This window comes from Dama dama, chromosome 26 (genome assembly GCF_033118175.1).
Source record: "Dama dama isolate Ldn47 chromosome 26, ASM3311817v1, whole genome shotgun sequence".
Lineage (NCBI taxonomy): Eukaryota > Metazoa > Chordata > Mammalia > Artiodactyla > Cervidae > Dama > Dama dama.
Window position 1 is genome coordinate 26,760,321 of NC_083706.1, and position 26,104 is coordinate 26,786,424.

At 34.5% G+C, this 26,104-nt stretch overlaps 1 protein-coding gene across 1 annotated transcript in view; it reads left to right on the forward strand.

Annotated features, from left to right (window-relative positions):
• Positions 1-3,921: 3,921 nt before the first annotated feature.
• Positions 3,922-26,104, forward strand: part of EYA4 (EYA transcriptional coactivator and phosphatase 4) — a gene marked incomplete at its 5' end in the record, with an annotated part of 71,528 nt that continues 49,345 nt past the window's right edge. Inside the window, 8 exons of the mRNA XM_061130103.1 lie at positions 3,922-4,048; positions 5,697-5,765; positions 13,373-13,465; positions 18,405-18,471; positions 19,678-19,820; positions 19,998-20,141; positions 21,843-21,922; positions 24,005-24,170. Of these exons, the coding sequence (XP_060986086.1) occupies positions 3,922-4,048; positions 5,697-5,765; positions 13,373-13,465; positions 18,405-18,471; positions 19,678-19,820; positions 19,998-20,141; positions 21,843-21,922; positions 24,005-24,170 (889 nt within the window). The remainder of the gene's footprint in view (positions 4,049-5,696; positions 5,766-13,372; positions 13,466-18,404; positions 18,472-19,677; positions 19,821-19,997; positions 20,142-21,842; positions 21,923-24,004; positions 24,171-26,104) is intronic.

Consider the following 26,104-nt stretch of genomic DNA (forward strand, 5'->3'; position numbering starts at 1 on the left):
TATCGGTGGCTGTTTATTATCAAATTTGTCCATTATTTATTCTGAAATTATTCTGTTTCATTTCCTTCCTTGCTTTCTGATAATATCCCACAAGTTACTTATTTTTTGTTGTTATTCAGTTGCTAAGTTGTCTCGGACTCTTTGGGACCCCATGGACTGCAGCATGCCAGGCTTCCTGTCTCCTTCACTGTGACAGAATTTGCTTAAACTCATGTCCGTGGAGTCGGTGATGCCATCCAACTATCTCATCTTCTGTTGCCCCTACTCCTCCTGCCCTCAGACTTTCCCTGCATACGGGTCTTTTCCAGTGAGTTGACTCTTTGCATCAGGTGGCCAAAGTATCGGAGCTTCAGCTTCAGCATCAGTCCTTCCAATGAACGCCCAGGACTAATCTCCTTTAGGATGGACTGGTTTGATCTCCTTGCAGTCCAGGGGACTCTCAAGAGTCTTCTCCAGCCAAACCATCAATTCCTCGGTGCTTAGCTTTCTTTATAGTTCAACTCTCACATCCATACGTGACTACTGGAAAAACCATAACTTTGACTAGACGGACCTTTGTTGGCAGAGTGATGTCTCTGCTTTTTAATATGCTGTCTAGGTTTGTCATAGCCTTTTTTCTAAGGAGCAAGCATCTTTTAATTTTATGGCTGCAGTCATCATCTGTAGTGATTTCAGAACTCAAGAAAATAAAATCTGCCACTGTTTCCACTGTTTCCCCATCTATTTGCCATGAAGTGATCGGACCAGATGCCATGACCTTAGTTTTTTGAACATTGAGTTTTAAGCCAGCTTTTTCATTCTCCTCTTTCACCTCATCAAGAGGCTTTTTAGTTTTTCTTCACTTGCTTTTTTTCCTCTCTGCTTCAGTTTGGGTAATTTCTACTGGCTCAGTTTCAGATTTACCGATTTCTTTTGCAGTATCCTTGTAAGTCCATCCAAAGACTGTGTTTTAATTTAATATTTATGTATTTTCTATTTTATAATTCTCATTCTAGAACTTTCATCTGGGTATTTCTTGGTGTTTTCATATCTTTTCTATAAGCAACGCATAGATATAATAAATATGGTATTATAGATATAATTCATAAATATATGCATATACAAAATATATGGGCTTCCCAGGTGGCTCAGCAGTAAAGAATCCACCTGTGATGCAGAAGCTGCATGAAACACAGGTTCTATCCCTGGATCAGGAAGATCCCCTGGAGGAGGGCGTGGCAATCCACTCCAGTATTCTTGCTTGGAGAATCCCATGGAGAGAGGAGCCTGGCAGGCTACAGTCCATAGGGTCACAAAGAGTCGGACACAGCAGAAGTGACTTAGCATGCATGCATGCACATAAAATATATATGACACATATGTATTTGTGCATATATGTATTTATATATATGGCATATATATGTATGTATATACATGTGTGCATATCTTTTCCTATAATTTTTTATACATACAAAATAGTTTTCAAATCCTTGTTTGTGCATTCCAAAACCTAAGTCACTTACAAGTCTCCTTCTTTTTACTGTGTTTTATGTCTGTTATGTGTACTATAGTCCTGCTTCTTGTTATGACTCAAGAAGTCATTCTGAACATTATGTACAAAATATTTATAGTATTCTGAAATTTATGTATTTATAGTTTTCTGAAGATTATGTCCAAAAAGCCAGTAGAGACTGAAGCGTGATATTTGTTTTGTTGTATTTATCAAAAAGTCTAAATCTTTGCTCTGGCTGGCAGCGAAAGTGAGGGTCTGAGCATTCAGATTCCTCTTGGAGTTGAGTTGAGCTGAAGAGAGACTGTGAATAGCCCAGCTTCCAACCTCCTGTTTTGATAGTTCAGTATATAAACTAGAGAGACATTGAAGTTTCAGACATTTTTGGTCCATATTTTTATTTAGTATTAGTATCACCCTTGTACCTGTAATTTTGATAAATTCACTCATTAGTTCTAATAGGGTTTTGTTTTTCTTTAATGGATTTCTCAGAATTTTTTACATGAACAATTATGTGATCTGTGAATTAACATTTTTTACTTTTCTAAGCTTTACTCCTCTTATTTATTCATTCTTGTTGTCTCCCACTGACTGAGTGCTGATAAACTTGTGTTGAAGTGGGAAAAAGATTTCTTTGCCTTAGTCCTGATCTTAGTGAGAAGTAACTCAGTATTTCATCATTAAATAAGATAAAAGATGTAGATTTTTCAAGAATGACCTTTATCATATGGGAGGAAAATGCTTCTTTTCCTAGTTTGCTGAGAGTTGTATGAATGGATGATGAATATTGTGAAATGGTTTTTACACCCATTGAAAACATATTCTGTTAATATATTGAATTGCATTTTTTGATTTTCAGGTGTTAACTCAGCTTGAATTCTTAGGATTAAACACACCTGGTCATCATATATTATTCTTTTTAGTGCTGGATTTTATTTGATAATATGTCAAAGCTATATTTTCATCTATGATCATGAGAAATATAGATCCATAATTTTTTTTTTTTGGCATTGTCTTAGGCAGATTTTGGATCAGAGTAATTCTGGCCACATACCATAGAGTAAAAAGTGTTACTCCTACTTTTTCCAAAAGAATTTTAAAAATATTTTTGTTATTTTTCCTTAAATGTCTGCTAGTATTCACTAATGAAATCATTTGGCCCTGAAGATTTTTTCAAGTGTTTAATTATGTATTCAATTTAATTGTAGTTGAATTGGTATAGGACAGCTTTTAAAAGTTGTTAGCAGTTTTTATAGTTTGTGTTCTTTTAAGAAAGTCTGATTTTATCTAAATTATTGAATTATTTTGCATAATAACCGTTTTTAATATCTTTAGTATGTCTAATGGTCAAACTCTGGATTTGTAAGTTGTCTATATTGTTCATAGATTTTGTTTCAGCGATTTTTGCTTTTTATTGTTTCCCTTCTACTTATTTTGGGCTCAACTGCTTTTCTTTCAGTTTTCTTAAGGTGGAAAGATCATTCTTAGAATCAGATTTTAAATCCTTCTCCTTTTCTTATGTAACCATTAAAAGGTATATATTTCTCACTAATGGAGAAGGAAATGGCAACCCGCTCCAGTATTCTTGCCCGGAGAATCCAATGGACAGGCTCCTTTGTCCATGGGTCACAAGAGTCGGACACGACTTAGCTGCTAAACCACCGCCAACCATTTCTCACTGATCACAGCTTTATCTGCATACCAAAATTTTTTATCTGATTTTTCCTAAGACTTTATTTTTTAGAGCAGTTTAACATTTACAGCAAAGTTGAGAAGTAGGTACAAAGACTTCCCATCTACTTCTTACCCTACACATGTGTAACCTCTCCTGTTACCATTCCAGCATCTCTCGCCAGGATGGTGCATTTGTTACCCAGGATGAACTTACACTGTACATAGTTTACCTTGGGGTGAACTCTTGGTTTTGTACATTCAGTGGGTTTGAATATTGTTAATGACATAACATCTTTCATTACAATATCATACAGAGTTATTTTCACTGTCCTGAAAATTCTCTATGCTCTGCTATTCATCTCTGCCCAGTCCCACTCCTGGCAGCGAGTTTTTATGTGTAGTTGTCATATATTTTACTTTTATCTTCTATTATCAATTGGACAGTTCACTCTTTCATGAACTAAGAGAAACATAAGATAATATTTTGTATTTATTTAAATTTACCTTTCTGTCACGTTTCATTCCTTCCTGTAGATGTGAGTTGTTTTTTTCCAGTTATTACAAATAACCAATGAATCTATCATGGAAGCTTTACTTATTTATTAATTTTTGATGGACTGCCATGTTCACCTAGTTAACCAAAAATTCTTAGCTATGGGTTTCAATTCCTGTTATTGTGAGATCACATGCATGCTCAGTAGAGTGATTTATATAGTTTATTAAGAAATCACTGCTGAAATTTTCAAATTCTGTCTAACAGGTCTATGGAAATGCAGGACCTAGCAAGTCCTCATCCGCTTGTTGGAGGTGGTGATACTCCTGGAAGCTCTAAATTGGAGAAAGCTAATCTCAGCAGCACTTCGGTCACCACAAATGGGACAGGAGGTAAGTGTACAAGCCTGAAGACACCCGAATCACATTGCAATGTTTATTCTAATTTTACATGGTGGAGGTCTGCTAGTAAGTAAATATCTCATTAGCAATAATATCAGAGTATTATATACTTAGTGGATTATTTATTGTTCTGTTCATTTTCTTGATATTTTTCCTCCTCCTCTATAACTGGAAATATTCAGAAAGAATAGATAGCCCTGAGCAACATTTTAAAGGCTTTTAGCAAGGCTTTCTTTTTATATTTGCCCTTGTAAATATTTTTTAAAATGTACAAAATGTGTCCAAAGGATTTATGCTCTGATCTTAACCCCTGCCCCCTGAAAAAGAAATGATGCTAGTTTGGGGGTTTATTTTGAATTTTAAGAGAAAGGCTGCTCCAAAATTTTTCTTAAAAATGGTTTAGGAAATAGAAAAATGTCCATATCTGCTGCATTTTCTTTTCAAAGAGAGAAATACCTAACATTTATTTAGAAGAGAAATTGACATTTTTTCCAGACATCTTCTCATTTGATTAGCTTATAATTATGTCACAGCATATGGCAACAATAACAACTGTTTAAAATATTCCACCCTATTACTATTATAAAATACATTCAACTTGTAAGAAAATGTGATCTGATTTTTGCATCAGAATATATATATATGTGTGTGTGTGTGTGTATATATATATATATATATATATATATATATTTAGAAAGCCTATACATATATATATGGGCTTCCCTGGTGGCTCAGATGGTAAAGAATCTGCCTGCAATGCAGGAGACCCAGGTTTGATCCCTGGATGGGGAAGATCCCCTGGAGAAGGGAATGGCAGTCCACTCTAGTCTTCTTGCCTGGAGAATCCCAATGGACAGAGGAGCCTGGCAGCTACAGTCCACAGGGTCGCAAAGAAATGGACACAACTGAGTGACTAAGACTCTACATACATACGCACATATATACACGTGTATAAGCTGTATTTTAAATTATTCACAGTTGTTTTGAAGTTTTGTAGATTTAGTTGTTTTCATTAATGAGTGAAAAATTATTTGAAAATTATTTTAATTTATAAGCTATTCATGTTATTAAATATTAGCGAAGCATTTGCCACATCATATTTTCTTTTAAATTTATAAAATTTATACACCTCTTTACACTTATTTTGGAATAACTGTGAACTCTAAGATTTTCTTTGTAGAGTTGTGTGGATTGCAACTTGCCTGTATTTAATAATTTTTTTACCCAAAACCCTTTGTAAATTAACATTTTCCCTGTTTATAGTGTTTATCTGTCTCTAAACATGCATCTATAATTTCAGCTAATTAATTGTAGGATTGCAAATTTTTAGGATTGTTTAGTGATAACTTGTGGAGTAAGAACATTCATATTTAAACCTTAACTTGGATGTAAATAATAAAGATTTTTAAAAACCCCATGCACTCTGAAATCAGACCATAAAGGTCACTAATCATTGTTATATATATATTTAACTGAACTAAACAGACCTGATAAACTAAAATGTAAAAAATCATGCCATGCAGTTGTAATTTTGGCAAGAGGGCCAGAAAGCAGTCCCAGCATCAGTGCAGTTGATGACTATTCTGGTGCACTGCGCAGGCATTCAGACAATGAACCCTTATGCTGTTCCTCTTCTCAGGGGACAACATGACTGTTCTAAACACTGCAGACTGGTTGCTGAGTTGCAACACCCCCTCCTCCGCAACAAGTATGAAAGATGATGGTACACTGCATGTGTTTGGGCGTGTGGGTTTGCCCTTCTGGTTTGCTTCCTCTTGCTGTTTCTGTTTGCACTCCCTGTTCCATATTCAGTTCTTAGAAAAGGAGACATGAACACACCTTTTAGTTGTTTATTGATAACAGTTGGCCACGTTTTGCATATCAACTAGCATTCTAATCTTCGGTCAGTAGTGTTCTTTTCTTAGGTTTTTCGTAATTTTGCACAAATGGCTGCATCGATTACTTTTCTAACTACTCACCCGTCTATTAAATGGTAAGAATTCAACACAGCTGTCGCGTTCATGAGAGCAGTTGGAGCAGATCGTGCCTACGTATACACTCAGTCTCCACAGCCTATGAGTGTGTGCCCAGGTGCCTCGGTCATGTCCGACTCTTTGCGACCCTGGGGGCTGTAGTCCCCCAGGCTCCTCTGTCCATGGGATCCTCCAGGCAAGAATACTGGAATGGGTTGCCATTTCCTCCACCAAGGGATCTTCCCGACCCAGGAATCACACCCATGTCTCCTGTGTCTCCTGCATTGCAGGAGGATTCTTTACCCACGGAGACACCTGGGAAGCCTATAGATTTAATAAATTAAATTCATAGTGTGGCAGAAAGATATTTTCTATTTTGTAGACTTTAATAAACATTACAATCAAAATGCTTAAAATAATACTAACTTTTAAAACTTCCCATTTAAAAATTTACCAGTAATGAAAGCTATATTTTTAAAATTATAAATTGTCTCTTAAGATGTTTTAAACTATAGATGTTAGCTACAGTCCTTTATTTACATGTATATGATATAAATTCAGGTTTCTCTGGGGGCTCAGTTGGTAAAGAATCTGCCTGCAATGCAAGATATGTGTTTGATCCCTGGATGGGGAAGATTCCCTGGAGAAGAAAATGGCATTCCACTCTAATATTCTTGCCTGGGGAATCCCATGGACAGAGGAAGCTTGGTGGGCTGCAGTCCACGGGGTCACAAAGAGTCAGACATGATTTAGTGACTTAACAACCACCAATGTAATACACTTTCTCCCAAACCAAAGGTTCATACACTATCAAAATTTAAAAATTAAAACCATATAAAACCTCTGTGGAATCACCCAATTCTAGGATGAAAAAGAAGAGCTCAGGACGTGTTAGAAATGTGCATTATAAGCAAGCAGCTGGAATAGCCACAGTTTGCCTGGACCTTGCTGTATGTAGATTAAATCAGATATATGATCAGTGAATGGTGAGAACTCCATTATGCCCATTACTTAAATTTTTATAATTTTAGTTTCTTTTTTTTTCAATTCCACACTTAAAACATACTTTTCATATGTAAAAATATGTTGCCAGAATTTAGTTCCTCTTAATAATAACTCAAGCGTTTTTTCCTGCAAAGAGCCAGAGAGGAAATGTTTTAGGCTTTGTAGACATGCTGTCTCTGTCTCATCTAGGCAACTCTATCACTCTACCTCTGAAGTAGCCCTAGGCACTACAAAAATGAACAAGAGTGGTCAGGTCCCAATAAAACTGAATCTATCAACTCTGAAATTTAAATTTCATTAAATTATCATGTAACAAAATATTCTAATTTTGATGTTTTTATAAACATTTAAGATTCTAAAATCGTACTTAGCTGTTATTCTATTCTAAACTATTAACATAACACATACAACTTTATAATAGTGAATATATATAATCAATATTTAGTAATTTACATCTAATTTCCAACAGAAACATTTTTCAAAGTGTAAAACATCAAGTTTTCCTGGTTCTTTGTATTAATGTTTAAGAGTTGTGTGACCATATGGGAAGAACAAGGATTTCTGAGTCAGGAGGACTATGGATGTGAAATGTGGTAATATATTTACCAGCTATGTCTTCTTAGACAAATTACTTAACCTCTCTGAGTTTTATTCTTTTCTATAAAAGGAAGCTAGTAATACTTCACTGGCAAGGCTTTTGTTTTAAATGTATGTTTATATATACATAAACATACATTTAGTTTTATATAATGTATGTAAATTTTTGGTAATATAAAACAGCTTCCCAGGTGGCTCAGTGGTAAAGAATCTGCCTACCAATGCAGGAGACACAGGACACATGGGTTCGATCCCTGGGTTGTGAAAATCTCCTGGCGGAGGAAATAGCAACCCACTTCAGTATTCTTGTCTGGAAAATTCCATGGACAGAGGAACCTGGTGGGCTACAGTCCATGGGGTTGCAGAGAGTCAGACACGACTGAGCATGCACACACACAAATCAATATAATCCCTTTTCCTTAATTAATAATTCATTGATAATTAGGCAACAGTTTTTAAGGAAAATGGAAACATGCAGTGTGTTAAAAGACTGTCCAGTGTTTGGTCAAATAATACATTTTCTTCATTTAAAACATGTAAACTGGCCACAGAGGCAAACTTTTAGTAATTAAATGTTAAGTATACTTTATTAATGATAATATAATTTTATTTATTTATTTATAAATGTATACTTTATAAACTTAATTTGTATATATCATTAATGACAATATAATTTATTTATAAATTTTAATTACATAATGTAGTTTATTATATCTTGGTGACATAATTATATGAAATAGTTAGAATTTTAATGACTGTTTATGCCATGCATTTGTAACATAGCTAAGCATGTGGTGCACATTTCCCGTTTAGAGGAAACTATTTTATTTATAATTCTGGATTTTACTGATGGAATTAGATTACTTTATAAAATTATTATAATAAAACAAAAGGCAAAAGCTAAGTTAGTGGCTTTTCAAAATCTTTCCATTAGCTCTAGATTTTCAAAAAGATAATTTTAATAGTTTTTACTAGTATCACTACTAATAGTATCACCTTAATATCCCACCATACTACCTTGGTGCTGTGTAAATATATTACTCCTTAATTTATAAGGGTTCATCACCTTAATCCTAATTATATAATAACATCTGCAGATTTATATTGGAACCTTGATTTTCCTTTCAAATCTTTGTCACTTGTTAAATTGTTAAAATGCAGAACTGTCAATAAAAATAAATACAATCATACCTTGGCGTATAGATCAGTGGTCAACAAACTTTTTCTGTAAATAGTCAAATAGTAAATATTTTCAGATTTGCAGGCCATATGGTTGAAACTCTCCAACTCTGCTTTCACTGCACAAAAGCAGCCATAGACAATATGTAAACAACTGAACTTGACCATATTCAAATAAAACTTGATCTATGAACACTGAAATTTGAAATTCATAGAATTGTCATATATCATAAAATATTATTCCTCTTTGATATTTTTCAGCTATTTAAAAATATAAGGATCATTCTTAGCCTGCAGGCTATACAAAACAAGCCATGGGATAGATTTGGCATGTAAGGTGTAGTTTGCTGATCCCGATATAGATTCATGCATGTTACTTCATGTATCATGCTTCATGTGTTTGCATATATATGTATGTAAATGCATGCCAATCATGTGAAAAGTTACTTCCATATATAAAATTCTGATTTCCCTAATAGTGTTAAGATACATGATTAGCTGCGCTTTATATGCAAAATACTCAGATTCATTGGAAGTTCTTAGGACACAGTCTAAATGTGAATTTTCACTTTCTCACTTAAAATATATCAAGTTCCTCTTATATGCCAGGCTCTGTGCTAGGAAATGGGAACCCAGTGACCTATAGAACATGATACTGGCCATCAAGGGACCAAAAGTCTAGCAGAGAGAAACAGAACTGAAAGTAATGAGTGCATAATGTGTTCAAGGTGGGTGCACAGCAGAAGGGGGAATATTTGATTCTACATGGAGATTAAGAAAATACTTCAAAGAGAAGATTTGGGGGAACCAGGATCAGACATTCTGATCAGGTTTATGGTATTTTCTATATTCAAAATCTATATAGCATAGAAAAGGATCTCCTAGAATTTTTAGTGTATAGATGATTGACTCACATGGGATGAATTTGTTTCTGAATATTATATGTCTGTGCAGTAGAACCACCTACTGTTGTGGCTCTGCTCTTTTAGATTTTCTTTTCGGAATGAAAGCCATAAATTGTAAGCATCATCAAATCATTTTACAAAGCTAAATACTTTATGGATATTTAAACTGAAAGGCACTTGATGCTCGTAGGTTTTGAAATGAAAAAATTGATTTAGAAAAACATAAATCATAAAACTGGTAGGCAACACTTCTTTCCCCCCTGTTGAGTTGTAAATTGTATCCTTCCTGAACTAACTTTTCCTGAAATTCTTTCCTGAATCTAAGTTATCAGAGGTGGCTAAGCAATATTTTGTGGTCCAGTTTAAACACAGATTTCTGAGGATAACATGTGAAATGTAAATTACTTAGGTCACCTCTGTTTCAAGGATTAATTAAGTCTTATATTGTAATAAATGGACATGAGCCTTGAGTTATGATAATAGACTTCCCCTAAAAATAATTAATATATATTAATTTTGTACTTGAATTCTGAAGATAATCTGAGGTGACAAGATTAAGTTTGCTTTGAAAGTACTTGCATGAGGTTATGGAAGATGTTGGGATGTAAACAGAGAAAATCAATGATTCAGTAGCCATAGCTGACACCTGACAATAATCACATGCATTTTTTTATTTAGTCATATAAATCAATTATTTCTAAAAATTAAAAATAAAATTAAATTTTATCAGTATAATAAAATTACTTTGACTTTTTTTAATATTTGGCTTTATGAAAAACATCTAAGTTGCAAGAGGATAACTAGTGTGGAGGGGGCCTGTCAATACAATTATTTTTTGAAATAATGATTCAGTATAAAACGCTTCATGTATGTAGTTTTTTCATCCCACCTTTTAGGAAATGAACCCTTGAATCACATATACTGAGCATGTAGAAGAATAAAACCACAAAACTCTCTAACCTAAGCACTAGAATATGACTGCTGCTTTTTAAATCAAAATGTTTGTTTTATAAGTTTGAGTTTTGGTGATAAAGAAGATGCTTTTCTTCAATAGAACATTATTATTTCTGTTTTATATCTTGTACTGTAATCATATTGGACATTGTCCTGAAAAAAAGTTAAAAGCCCTGTTTAATTTCTGTGTTAAGAAAAATAGAATACAGTAAAAAAAAAAAAATACATTTGAATATGACAGTGAATACACTCCATAAACTTTTGGAATGAGGATTTTTATAAGTTTTAGAAAATAGATGCATAGAACTAGACTTGTTTCATTGATGAACATCTTTCTAATAGTGCCTTGCATATATTAAATTAACAAAGTTTCCTGCCTCTAGAAAAGTATATGGTATATCTCATTTAAAGTGTAGAAATAAAAGCAAGACAAAAGAAAATGAAATACATTTAAAATATATTCAGACTTTTACTGAAAATATCTTTAATTTGTCAAACTTTGTGATTGTCATTTTTAGACACTTCTTTGTATTTTAAGATCGTTAATAAATCAGCTAATCATATAATGTCTATTTCACTTCTAAGTTTCCTTTTCCTGAGAAAAAAATATTATTACTTAATATTATTTACTTTCTCTATAAAAATCAAAATAACTTTGCATCTTACTCAAGAGATGTTTGTTGATGCTGGCCTCCTATTAGCATAAGTTATTTTCTGTAAGCAGCATGATTAATTCTCCCCCTTTTCCCTATTATTCAACTCTTACCACATATGAAAAATAAGTTTATATTGATGTGCACTCTTTTCCCCAAGATGTTAGCATCCACTTAGCTATTATTTTAAATCCCTGCATTCTGGTACACTGAGCACATCTTGGTGTGTATGCTTCTCTTTATATTCTTACTAGAGATGCCTCTTTTCAGTTAAATGAACCTCCTTTGTCTTTGACTAACAGCAGACTTTTAAAATTTTAATGAGAAATGTTTCCAGGATAATGAGTGCAACCTGGTTGCATTCATTCTCTAGTTTTCCTTCCTTCTCTTTTTGACCACCTGAAATTTTCAAATTGAGGAGATTATAATCAACACCAATACTAAGTTTTTGAAATCAGACCTCAAAGTTGGGATTCAAAGTAAAAGAACTAAAACCTCATGTCTAGTTTGGGGATTTTTTTAGACATTTTGCCCCACTCTCCGTGGCTCACGAGTGCAATATAGATTAGCTTTAGTATTAATAAATCTGTTTTACAAATGTCATTTATAGATTTAGACATGTTTAAATGGGAATTTAGCCACAATTAGAATTTGGAGGTTCTGAGAAACTCTTGCCTTAGTTTTGCTGGAGGCTTTGGATGGTTCCTTTCTGTCATATGTCAAAAGTCAGCTGAGGACATTGCATCACTGAGAGTAGCTGTTACACCTTTCTAAACTCTGCTCTGGATCATCTCTGTACAGATGAAGGGAATTCTTGGTTAGTGCTGCCTGTGAGGCAGTGTGGTTTAGAGTTTAGATTCTTGCCAACCTTTGCGGTTTGAATCTTCCAGCAAATCTTCATGACATAGTTAGATCACGGATGCTAAATTAACACCAGAGCTCGCTGAGGGAGAGTGCAGTGATTCCGTTCATGTGGAAGGGACCCTAGTCATTACTGCGTGTTTCTCCGTCCTTAATCGCTTTTCTAACAGAGTAACGTTGCTGACTTGCTTGGTTGGTGGGTGTGCTCTGAGCCCACTATTCTTCCAGCCATATCTGTCCATAGTTGGCTAGTCTTCAGCTTTCTTTATAGTTCTCTGCTTGCTTCTGAGGTTTTTAATTGTATCATCCCATTTATAACTAGGAAACATAAGAGGTGTCAAGCAGAAAATAATTTAGTGTATTCCCCGGCTGCTGTGATATATGGAGCTTTGCCCACAAAGGGAAAATATGGTGTGACAAAATGGGTGGAGGCTTTTGCCTAGCCCCTGCCAAACTCATTGCATCTGATAATGACAGTATTGTGTACCTCAGTGGCAACATCATTGCCAATGAGGATTTTGCCAAGATACACCACCTCAAAGGAGAAATAATATATTAAAGAGTTTTCAAAAGCTTTACTTCCTGCTGTAAAAACCATCTCCTATGCTTATCTCTATAATGTATTAAAGATCATTATACTATTAGAATAAAAAAAAAAAACCAATACCTTATGGCTCTATTGTCTTTGTAGAGCAGAAATTTATTGAGTGCCTGATTTTTCACCCACTATATGAATACACACCCAGGTTTCTGTGTATGCATATGCCACCATTGTTCTTAAGCAGTCTTTCCTTTTAATGTCTTCTTGGGAAGAATAAAATATAAGCAGTAAATCTCTGTTATGATTTGGATTCAGTGTGCTCAAGACTGACTGATGATTCCTTTCTTCTACCGTTTGACTATAATATCAGAGTGTGCTTAGGTGAGTTGAAAATGCTGTTTCACCATGTCAGGTTAACTGCCTTTAAAAGCCAGATTCAAGAGAAGCAGCTTAGACAGAGGATTTTTAGATTAAATCCTCTATAAATGCATGTCCATTTAGAAGCTAAATTAACAAAACTCTCCTCATCGACTTCTCAGATTTTCTCTTGCATGCCCATGGTAGCTAGAAAAGCCACTGGTTGAGCAGTCAGCATCTTTGATATAAAGTTAGAAATATAACTCACATGTACTTATTCTTCTATGTAGTGTCTCTCCTTGCAGTCAAAACAGAACCTTTGAACAGCAGTGACGCCACAGCCACGACTGGAGACGGAGCGCTTGACACTTTTACTGGGTCAGGTAAAGCCTTACGCGTGTGCCTCGTTCTGTACGCATTGTGGTCCATGTCGTCCTCCTAGTGAATAATCGAGAATTTGGATTTTTATAAATCCAGCAATAAATTCACTTTTGGGAAAACGTATTATCATAAAATGATGTGCTTTTAGAAATAACGTTTGGAATCGTTCTACTGCATCTGCAGTTGACAACCAAGCAATGCCCCGACATTCTTATTAGCAATAAGCAAAGCTTGCTTCATTCATAATTATTTTATACAGTGCTTGATTTAATTATTAGGTTGTAATAGTCAACTTTGTTCCTTCAACTTGCCCGTTTAAATGACTAAAAACTGCCTTCTCTCCAACATTCGAGATGTAAAACTATCCATTCGATTCCTTCTAAATAACCTTGTTTCCTCTCTGGGTTTAAAAAAACCCTCCTGTGTAAGCAGCTGAGTGACAAGTATTAAAGGTTAATGGACTGCGGGAGAGCACATGCTGGTCGCATTAGAACCCAGCCTCTGAGCACTGACTTTCCCTCTAATGCTTCAAAGAGAACAATAGTGTGTCTTTAAACATCAATCCTCTTTAAATATAAATACCTGATAACTCCCAGGTGGGCACAAACGACACGCATTGAGTTGACTTAAGGATTCCACCCCCTCCTGCCCCAACACAATATTTCGTTTGGTTGATTATCTGATGAGAGGGCTTTTTTTAACCTGAGGAGGAATTTGTATAGCAAAAAGATGAACATTAAACCTAGAAAAGTATTCATGATATTAAATCTTGGTTCTGTTACTCTACTCTAACGTATTTTATACTTATTCGCGTTCTCACATACAAGAATTTGATGTGGGTATGCTTCTCATGTAAAAAGAGTGGAGGCAAAGCCTTGAACTCCAATGTCATTATAGCATATATTTGATTTTCATAGATGCAGATGATCCCATTTCATTGGTTCCCTCTGATTGGAAACAGCTGCCATGCAGTCACATAAATATTAGTCCTCCAAACAGAAAGATATAATAATTTTACACTTTGTATAGAGAAGCTTTGGAGAAGGAACTGGCAACCCACTCCAGTGTTCTTGCCTGGAGAATCCCAGGGATGGGGCAGCCTGGGGGGCTGCCGTCTTTGGGGTCACACGGAGTCGGACACAACTGAAGTGACTTAGCAGCAGCAGCATAGAGAATCTTGTGTCCTAATTCACATCCTTTCTAGCAATTCTCTTGCTGCTCAGGAGAAAAGGTACTAACTTACCCTAACATTTGTATTACTAACTTACTATAACTATTGCAAACTTTCTGCAAAACAAATGCATATGTGAACATGGATTTTAAGGTTAAGAATGAAATTAAATAATTGCTGACATACTTAAATCGCATACCACAAAGTTAATGAAAACTGACTGAAAAAATTATAAGATGTTAGCTCCAGAGGAAATTGCAGAGATCTCTGATGACCCATTATAAAAAGCAAGAGTGTCGAGGCACAGAGATGCTAAAGATGGTTAGGCCAAACAGTCAGGGCCTCCCGGGTGGTCACTGGTATAAATGAGTCTAGAACAATGTCCTGGTCAGTCCAAGAGTCCTTTCTTTAAAAGTTTACTGGAAAATATAAAGATGGAAAAAGAAATATGTATGAACTGTCAAGCTGTCTGGACTTTACTGCCTGGAATTTACTCATATTATATTTACAAATAGTTTCCCAGTTTTCTTTTAAGAATTATGTAGGGTTGGGCTGTCCCGAAAAGTAGCCACTGGCCATATGTGTTTATTTAAGTCTAAATGAAATACTATTTGGTTAAAAAGCAAGATTTTTTTTAATCTAGTCACATTAATTATATTCTAAGTATTTAATAGTTGTATGTGGGATTTTTTTAATAGTGGCTTGTTTAATAGTTGTATGTTAAATAATTTTTAATGGCTACCATACTAGACAACTCAGATATAGACTATTTCCAGCTCCATGGACCAAGTCCAGTTGTGTGTGTGTGTGTGTGTGTGTGTGTGTGTGTGTGTGTTTGCACATGCATGCTTAGGCACTCAGCCATGGTTGACTCTTTGCAACTCCATGAACTGTAGCCCACAGGCTTCTCTGTCCATGGGATTTTCCAGGCAAGAATCCTGGAGCAGGTTGCCATTTCCTCCTCCAAGGGATCTTCCTGACCCAAGGATTGAACCCACATATCTTTCGCCTCCTGCATTGGCTGATGGGTTCTTTACCACTGCTCCACCTGGGAAGTCAAGTTCAGTTGGACAGAGTGATTTATGTCAGGGATTCTCAATAGCACTGCTATTAAAAACGCAGTCTTTTTTTTTCTTGTGGAGGAGCTGTCTTCTGCAATAGAAGGTGTTTATCAGTATCCCTGGCACCTATCCCAAGTTAATTGTAGCATGCCTCCGTTGTGACAGCTTACCGCGTCTCTTGACATTTTTAATGCTCCCTGGCAGGCAAAATTTCTACCCATCTCCCTACTCATCTCCCATCTCTCATCCCCTAGAGAGGCAGTGATCTAAGGTATTACAGAAATAAGGGTAAAACCTTAAGATTGCTTGATACCACCTTGTGAGAATCTGATAGTATTCATTAAAAATATGTTTTAACTAATTTTCAGACATTCTGAAGACAGACACTTTGCTTACTTTTATATGAGGAAATGATGGAATATAATAAGTTGAGTGCTTTGCGTGCATTTCTTGATTAATTAAATGCTGATAGGGAATACAAGGAAGGTCTCCTAAATTTGTACATGGTGTTCCAGAAATCATACTGCAGAGATTAGACTGTGTAGGAACAGTCTTTACTTTGATCAGCGTAATCTCAGCTCACTTTAATCCAGTATTGTCATTGTTTTTAGTTATCTGCAGATTTATTAGTTAGAATAAAACGTATACTGTATAGTCAAGAAGTATAAATTTTCTAAGTTTTATGTAAACAATTTTCTGAGTCAGAGGTTTTGTTTTCTACTTAGAAAATGAACATATAGACATTAATATGAAATTTTAAAAGTTGAATCTTTGTACTGTTATGGGTACATTATTCTAATGATATCTAGATTCATTCATTAGAGGGAAGAAGCATCCTGTATATTCAGAATTGTGTTCATATGTGTGAGGCTTTTTGAAAAATAATTTTGTTTGGCTAATTCAATAAAAGCTGAGTATTTTTTTCATTATTTGATATTACTTTAGAAAAGCCTTGTGTTTCACAATCTTGAGAATAACTGATTAGTATAGTCTAAGTCTTGCGTGTACCACAATGAAGTTTTATAAATGAGATGAAAATGTGAAATTAGGCCTTACTTAACTATATTTCTGCTAATCATTGTTAATTAATGAATCAGACTGAATTTCCTACACGGTATACTGTTGCTATTACGCAATGTATGTTTAGTACCCATGATGTGATAGAAAAGGCTTGTTCTCATTGAGTTGATTTGAAAGTTTTGAACATTTTTTGTTTTTATTTTATTTATTTATTTATTTATTTACTTATTTTATTTTTATTAGTTGGAGGCTAATTACTTCACCACATTTCAGTGGGTTTTGTCAATTAATGGCTCACTGCTCCACATACTTTCAAATATACCTAGCAAATTCACTTAAATTTTGGTTGCTGAAAACATTTAAGACATTGCACCTCAAATCATATTCAGTGATTGTCAAAACTGATTCATACTATTCTTGAAAATGTACTTTCTGCATTATTGCTATGAAAACTATAATATACTCTCCATACTCAGAGCTTACAGTCCAAATAGCATTTTAAATACATTAAATTCTATGTGTTTATGAAGCAATAGATCACAAGGGTACTTAATAGCATTTGGATATAGAAATATATCATGTTTCATAAAATAGTTAGCAACCTAAACCTATTTGTCACTTTTACAATTCTGAAAGTTTAGCTCCAGAATTATGAACAACTTAGAAGGGACACAGTACTTTGAAGTATAACTATGATTGATTAGGCTAAACTAATTCCAGCGCTGCGTTGTATACTACTTTAATCTTTTTGAAAAGTGAATGAACAGCAGATGGCCTAATAAAGACACTCTGTGTGCTTGCCCAGTATGGATTGGCTCTGAAGGGACGGCCTTAACACTTTAGGGTCCATATATTTGCAATACATCTGTCTTAGTCAAGGCAGATGGTTAAAGGAAAAAGAAACTTCCCAACTTTTGGAAATAGTCCAATTTGGGACTGCATGTTTGGCTGAAATGTTGATAAGACCTGATTTTCACCTTTAAAAGCTTCTCAACAAAGTCCAGTCTGTGAGAGTTCAAAACACATTTGTAAATAGGATTGCTGCTGGATGTCAGAGTTCTGTTTTTTTTAATTTTGCATTGTCACCCAGGCTTTCTGTGTATATTCCAGTTATTACGAGAATTATTTGGACTCTGCGTTTTAACTGCTCATCAGATTGACAACATGAAAGGAAATAGAAAGCATTATCATTTTATAACTTGAAAATGAAGGTTGAAACATCACATTTTTCTTAATTTTTATTGTATTTCTATTAGAGTAAATGCAGAGGAAGAATACTATTTTGTCATCATGTTTGGAATTTAAAACATGAAGTTTGCAAATGAAAAGGTTTACTTTTATATCATGAAAGCTTAATTACTTATAATCAAGGATATTTATTCATAGCATATTAACGCATAAGAGCATGCCACTGATTTGAGAAAATGGAAGAATGATGAAGGGGATTGATTTGTGAGAAGATATCATGTCATTTTCCTAGAACAAATATGGAACAGTTTAATTAGAAGAAAATGTTTAGGCATCTGTTTCTGTTTAGAAAACGAATGAATTTTCTGTTTAGAAAATGAGTAAATTTTTTGAAATACCTCTCTAACATGGTCATTTCTTTAAATTAGTTTTGATTATTCCAGTGAAACCAATGAAACATATTTATGAAGCAACCTTTTTTCTATTTTTTGTGTCTCACAGTAATAACAAGTAGTGGCTACAGCCCCAGATCTGCACATCAATATTCCCCACAGCTGTATCCTTCCAAGTAAGTGGTCAGTAGTCTTTCAGATTTGTTAGAATAATTTTCTGGGATTACTTGATTAATCATATTTACACAATATAATAACTTCAAATCAGGGTATATTTATATATATAAATGTTATAGATAGTTGAATAGATAGATTCTTGGATAGATTCATCAGATAGATTAGACCTATAAATAAATATCTTTCACAAATCTAGGAATATATTCACTTTTATCCAGACAGTTACTTTAATTCTGAACATTTATATATTTTGAAGAAAGCATCAAGCACAGATCAGAATATACTGTTTTTTTTAATAAAAATTTGAAAACTCTTACTAGTCTAAAGAAAATCTGCAAAGATTACATTTTACGCAAACCTCAACACTTCATAATTTGTTCCAGCTTTATGATATTTTTATTGGATTTCAAATATTAATAAACATTTTGGAAAAATATACACTATTGCTTTTATAGCTAATGTAGTCAGCGTTTTAAGGACAGTGGTAAACATTTCAAGCTTAACTATATTGGGTGTATATCTGAATTTGGTTGCCATCAGAGAGATAAGATTTGGGATTCCTGATCATGCACATTTAAAAGTTATTTTCCACAGCAGCTACAGTGTTTATCCTTAAGCATAGGCTAGAGATTGGATATCTATTTTGAGGACATTCTGTAAGATGTGGCAAGATGAAGGGAAAGGCTTTACATTTCAAGAAGCTGCATACTTTAAAAAAAAAAAATGTTTTGGTAAGATTTTTAGTTCTTGTAGGGAATTCTTCCTAGGACTTTTAATGACTTTTGTAGTCATTACATGGCATTTGGGTCATGCATGGTAACAGGAAATAATGCTCATGAGTTAATTAATTAATTAACTGACCTGGACTCCACTTTCCTTATCTACATATCAATTGGAATACTATTTCAGATGTAAGCAATATAGACCTGGAAGAGACTTTCAGGATGATATCTAAACCAAAGTTTTCTTTTCACAGGTGAAGTATAGACTTAGGAAGTTTATTTGTCCAAGGTATTGAGACTGGGTTATAGCAGAGCCCGGTCTCCTGACATTCAGACTCTTGTCCTTTTCTATATTGTTAAAATGATATTGTGGATAAAGAAGAGGATTACTTCCTGGCTACTATCAGGTTTCACTGAATCTAAGCTGTCTGAAGTAATATGCAGTCTTTGTTGCCACAGTAATGCTATTTTTCTGATATTTAGGCCCTATCCACACATTCTTTCTACACCAGCAGCTCAAACAATGTCCGCCTATGCAGGCCAGACTCAGTATTCGGGGATGCAGCAGCCAGCCGTCTACACTGCCTACTCTCAGACAGGACAGCCCTACAGCCTGCCCACTTACGGTATTTCACGTCTTCTCTCTTCTCCTTCTTTGGTTACAAGCAGGTAATCCTGCTGGCTAGTAGTTGTATATTCTAATATTCTTATATAGACTCTTATATTCTAATATAAGTCGCAACTCATGTTACAGCGCGATCATTTTACTAATGAAATGGTTTGCACATGCACTTTCCAAACAGATCTGGGCGTGATGTTACCGGGCATCAAGACAGAGAGTGGACTCTCGCAAACTCAGTCCCCATTACAGAGTGGGTGCCTCAGTTACAGCCCAGGCTTCTCTACCCCACAGCCAGGCCAGACCCCTTATTCTTATCAGATGCCAGGTAAGCAGTCACCCAGGAAACACGTTAAATGAAAAAGAATTCTTTGAATGAGACTCCTTGGCTTCAGACTAAGAATATATAGTAATGAAGACAGTATTAAATGCTACCACTGCTCAGACGATATCATTGGAAAAGATAACTAAGGGGGAACATGATGAAAAGAGCTCAACATACATCAAGAAACATGACCCATATTAAATTTAAATACTTAAGCTTAAGTTGCATAAAATTGGCAGGAAGCTAAGTCCAAGCAAAGCAACCTCCAAGCCAGTCACCACACCAGTCACATGTTTGGCATCTACTTAAGGGATTTCAAAGATTCATGACAAAATCCAGCATTTTCTTGTCAGGATTCCTTATGTATGTAATGCTGTTTTGATTTAATTTAAAACTGAGTTAGCACTTTTCTAAGTCCTATATTTACTGTTGAATGATTGAGGATTTCTTTTTTTGTTCATTACTAAAATACCTCCCCCCTGTTAGTACTATATTCCTTAAATAGGAATATTTAAATCATTTGTACCTACCCTCTTAAAGCTTTTTTCTCCCTATATGATCATTACTTAATTTTTCTTTTTGTCTCCGATTAAAAATTATTTTTGAACATTGTATAGTAATTGCAGAAAATAATTTAGTGACATGGTAAAAACATTAAAAGCTTACTTTTTATCTGTCATTGTTTTCTAATGATTAGTCATAGCTTGGGGGCTATCTGAACATTATTCAAATGAACTATTATTGACATTTTGGTTGATTGACTAAAATGAAATAATTACTTAGGCCTTTTTTGGCTGAAATGACAGGTATCTTTTTTCCTTATAATGTTGGTAGGTAAATATTTGCATACATGCCTCAGCTTCAGTTGGCAGTGTGGAAAAGGCCATAGAGACATTTCTATTTATTCCCCAGAATACTTTTATATTGGATATTCCAGGCTACATTAATTTGCGTTATTACCTAATACTATTGCTATTCAAAACATGTTGATAAAAAAAAAATAATCAGATGCCTTACTAGTCTTTTATTCCGTAACAAGTGCATTCCATGAGAACATATTTTTTTGAATCTATAGATTGATAGTTTGCTTGTTTTTGCCCTAATTTTAAATAACTAAATAACCTGCTGACTTTGTCATAAAATTTTAGGTTATCAAACCTTAGATGATGGTGGTATAAACAGTTTTCCCTTGGGTCTGAGCCCTAGCCTACAGCTTTTTTGTTCTAAGGAAAGGACATAAAGGAACAAAAAGATGGGATGCTGGAAGCCTCATTTCTAAACGGATTCTGTATGTTTATTTCCTAAGCTAGCCTCAGCTGATTGTTTAAACTTGAGTAGTTTTTGTATGCATATGCACTTGATATGACCATTAAAAAGTTGCAGTTGTTTCCTGGAAGTAGTCTCACTATCCCTATTTTATTCTTTGAGTACTTCTGTACGTGTAGACATTGGCCCTTGGAAAGTTAGCTGAGTCCTTGGTAAGACTGTTCCCACAAACTTCTGTTTAACTCTACAGCATTCTAAAGGAAGGAATTTACCAGTTGTCACAAGAAAAAGCCAAGCAACCCTTGAAAATCTTCCATTTCAAATCTCACTGCCTCAACAACAAAATTTAAAATATATTGCATTGAATTCTGCAAAGTGAAATATTTTAATATTTTTCAAGAAATACTTTTTAAATGCAATTTGTTCTTTTATCTCTAGGTTCTAGTTTTGCACCATCTTCTACTATTTATGCAAATAATTCAGTTTCAAATTCAACGAATTTCAGTGGTTCACAACAGGTATAGTAGCTTTTTATATTTATGGTTTTTATATATATCAGATTTTTGAAGAATAGTATCAGGTTAATAAACTTTATTTATTTAAAGTTAAGACAGAATTTCAGAGTAGTAAAGATTAGCTATCTAGATACTTGGGATATGTATAATTATGGGTATTTTAGGTATACTGATTGCTAAAGGTTTAGCTTTTAAACATTTAAGACATGACTGTTTTAGTCATGGGAAGAAACGAGAAAATCTACTTCATCCTTTCTGATTATCTTAAACCATACTAAATTAATTTTATTTTTTCTTAATAAAAATGTTATGAAAATTGATAGGTTGAACTATAATCAATAATGATTATGATATAGAGTATTGAGCATGCTTGGTCCAAACCCAAATAATTTTTTTCCAAAACAAAGTGCATCTCAGACTCCATACTGGCTTTTATATTTTAGTTCTATGAATTTTTTGATAACTTTTTTTTTATAACTTTAGTTCCTACTCTCCTGAGAACTGTAATTTTTTGCTTTTGTCAATATACCTGCTCCTAGAATTCCTTAGCTCTCCTAGTGATGTTTGCTTAATCATTTTGCGAATTTTGAAACTAACGATTGTTTCTAGAATCATGTTAGAATTATATGTGGAACAAGAAGCAATGTCTCTGAAAGGGTGAATCAGCATGGAAGGAGATGAATTTGTGATATATTCAGATACTTTCTTATTTTCTACCTCTCAGTCATGTTCAGAGTAGTTGAGATGGAAGGATAGCTGATTTCATGGGTAAGCAATACACTATTTTACTCTTAACAGACTTGCTGGACTTCTGTATGTATTAAAATAAAAGTTACTGGACAAGTGTTTGCTCTTTGGATTTACTGGAGGAATTATATTAATTGCCTTCTCCTGTCAATTCTTATTAGGACAACAAGAGGCTAAGAGGAAAATTTAATGATTAAACAGTGGAATAATGTTAATAATATTTTTGACAAGATTAAACTGCATAATTTGGCATTAGTTTGAAAAATGGTTTCTTAAAACACTAAACGTCAAGACCAGTATGTATATTTTATTATAAAAAATTAAGAATTTTTGATAATCCAGGTGGCTTAACTTCAGTCACTCATGTATTAATACACTGGGCATTTATTGAGTATCTGTTAGCCATTAGATTTTTTGACTATGCATTGAAGATTTGAGAATTGTAAGTCAGTGTTCCCTGCTCTTTGAAAGGATCCAATCCTCCTGAAGACATAGATATGAAAATAATATGGCAAGGGGTAGAATATTTTAATGTAATAATAGAAATATACAGTAGACAGAGTGGAAGCATAAGGAAAAGACTGCTTTGTTCTACCTAGGAGGATTCAAAATGTAATACGTAAAAGGATTTTTGAAGGACTATTTAGATCATTTTAGAATTATTAAAAACTTTTAATAAAAAGCAAGTGAGAGGAATTGATCCAGTGGCTTTCCTTTTTCCTTAACAAATGATGCAAACTAAATATTTGAAAACCTCACTGAAGATTTATTTAAGTCAAGGCCTCAGGTGGAATGTAGCCTGTGAGAAACTGGGTAAGAAAATCTTTTAATCATTTTATTGAAATTATCTCCTGCCAAGAAAACAAAATTATCAAGGGCAGCCTACAAAGGGAACAGATACCACAGTAATGCAGCCCAGGGTCGGTGTGGAAGTGAAGGAAGGGCACAGCTCCTTCTTGCCAGTGATTTTGGAAGATGAGATTGAATGCTGTGAATGCAAGCATCTCCTTCTCTCTTCTTCAAGTGCATAAGATCTGACAATGTATACCCTTGGATGCGTAATTCTGAATAGGGGAGTAAAGCATATATGATCTTTAGCTAGATTAAAATGTGTGTTCTGCACCTGGTTTGCAAAACCCCACAGGGTATTTCATTACTGTGTGCATGTAAAAGATGCCCACAGAATGGTCTCTGCTTTTTAGGATCACCTTAAAGCTGTGGACTCCAAAACCAGTGGAGCCAGATACTGTTCTTTCTGTTACCATTGTGATTGCTTTTCTTTGGAGCATGCCAGAGGAGCATGTCTTTCACACACACACATCTCAATTGTTATTTCAGGATTATCCATCCTACACAGCCTTTGGCCAAAACCAGTATGCACAGTATTACTCTGCATCAACGTATGGAGCGTACATGACATCAAATAACACAGCTGATGGCTCATCCTCCACGACCTCAACCTACCAGTTGCAGGAATCTCTCCCAGGACTGACTAGCCAACCAGGTACAGATCTTCATCCAGGTGAAATATTTTTTTATGAGTTTTGCTTGTCTAATAATACAGAGAAAATGGACATTTAAAAAAAATCTTTTTTAAAAAAGACTGAAAGCTCCCAGATAATTATGCTGGTGTTTAATCTGTGCTCGTACCACTGTATTAGGTGAGGCTTTTCTGGCATGTCAGAAAACCCTTCTTTTATTAGTAGACGTGGGATAGGCAATTCTAATCTCAAGTGACAGAATATGTATAAATATGAAGATAAAAAGGTAAGTGAATCTTTTTCCAGACTAATTAGTTTGTGGAGATCTTAACAACATAGAAAAGTAGTAATATTATCTTCTTTGGGTAAAACTGATAATATTTCCTTTATGTTTGAGAAACTGTATGACTTATTCACCTTATGAGTCATCAGTAGCTCAAGCCAGTGAAGATTTCCTATATTCTTAGGGTTATATATATATATATATATATATGTATATACATATATCTTAGGATATTCATAGGATCCTTGGTAGGTAATTTAATGCCTTTGTCTGATGAACACATATTTAAAATCCATTATATTCTTCATTGCCAGAAGCTTATCTGTATTCTTATTAGAATTGTATTTGCTGACACTTTTAACACTTGCCTTAACCTCCACCCAGTCTAAATCCTGTGTTTCAATTCAGTCCTGATCCTCTTTGAGTAAATACTTAACATTTCATTAAGAGTCTTAACGTTAATTTAAAGAATGAATGATTTCAGAATCCTTGCTTAATGAATGGTAGAAACACTTCAGGTAAGGAGATGTTTGATGTTCTCATCACACTGTAAAAGGTGTTTCTCACTGGTGAATATATGGGGAAAACAAGGTAGGATAACTATTCAGAAGCAAAACCACAGAAGAAGTAGTTGATCATCAAGACATCAGAGACTGAGTGATAAGACCAGCAAAGTGTTTTGGAATTTACTAGAATTGAGCAACCAGGAATGAAAACTATTTATACACTAAAAACTTTTTATGCTGAGAACTTTGGATAGAAGATTGACTATGATCTTTGGCCACCTGATGCAGAGAGCTGACTCATTTGAAAAGACCCTGATGCTGGGAAAGATTGAGGGCAGGAGGAGAAGGGGACGACACAGGATGAGATGGTTGGATGGCATCACCGATACAATTGACTTGGGTTTGGGTGGACTCCGGGAGTTGGTGATGGACAGGGAGGCCTGGCGTGCTGCGGTTCATGGGGTCACAAAGAGTTGGACACGACTGAGCGACTGAACTGAACTGAATGTCAATATGACCACAAGAGTTTCTCTGCAAGAAAGACACAGATGGGTACTTTCTATTATCTAAAGAATAATCAACTTTTAGAATCACTCTTTTATTTATATTAAAAATACTAAATGCAGGAATGTAGGTATTCTGAGTGTATGACTTTGAATGTAATACATTTGTATGTGACATTCTCATATTCACTATAAGAACACTGCAATTTCTTCAGCTTCCCATTGATTGCTAGTGCCAGTGAATATAGTCTGATGTAATTTTCAGATCTTTTGAGACTTTCTGTTGAGTTTAAAGAAGAAAGTATTTCTATATGTAACCATATCATTCTCTCAACCAAAATCATAACAATGCACGTGTCTGGATCTTTAAGAAATTCTGTGATCTCAGAGCTTTCTTCAACACAGTTTTAAGTTATATTTTGCCTTTGCAGACTGGCATGCATCTGAAAAGTAAACAAGTTCACAAGTATGGGATTTTTCTCTATTACTGATGAAATCTGAGTTATTTTGTTTAAGGGCATAAAGAGTATTTTCTATTGACTGGCTCTGCATTTGGACTCAAAGCAGAGACCTCACAATTAAAATTTATGAAAACAGTTTTTCATAAATCTTTCCCTGTTGACTTTTCCCATGTTTAAAATGGAAACATACGTTATACTCTATAA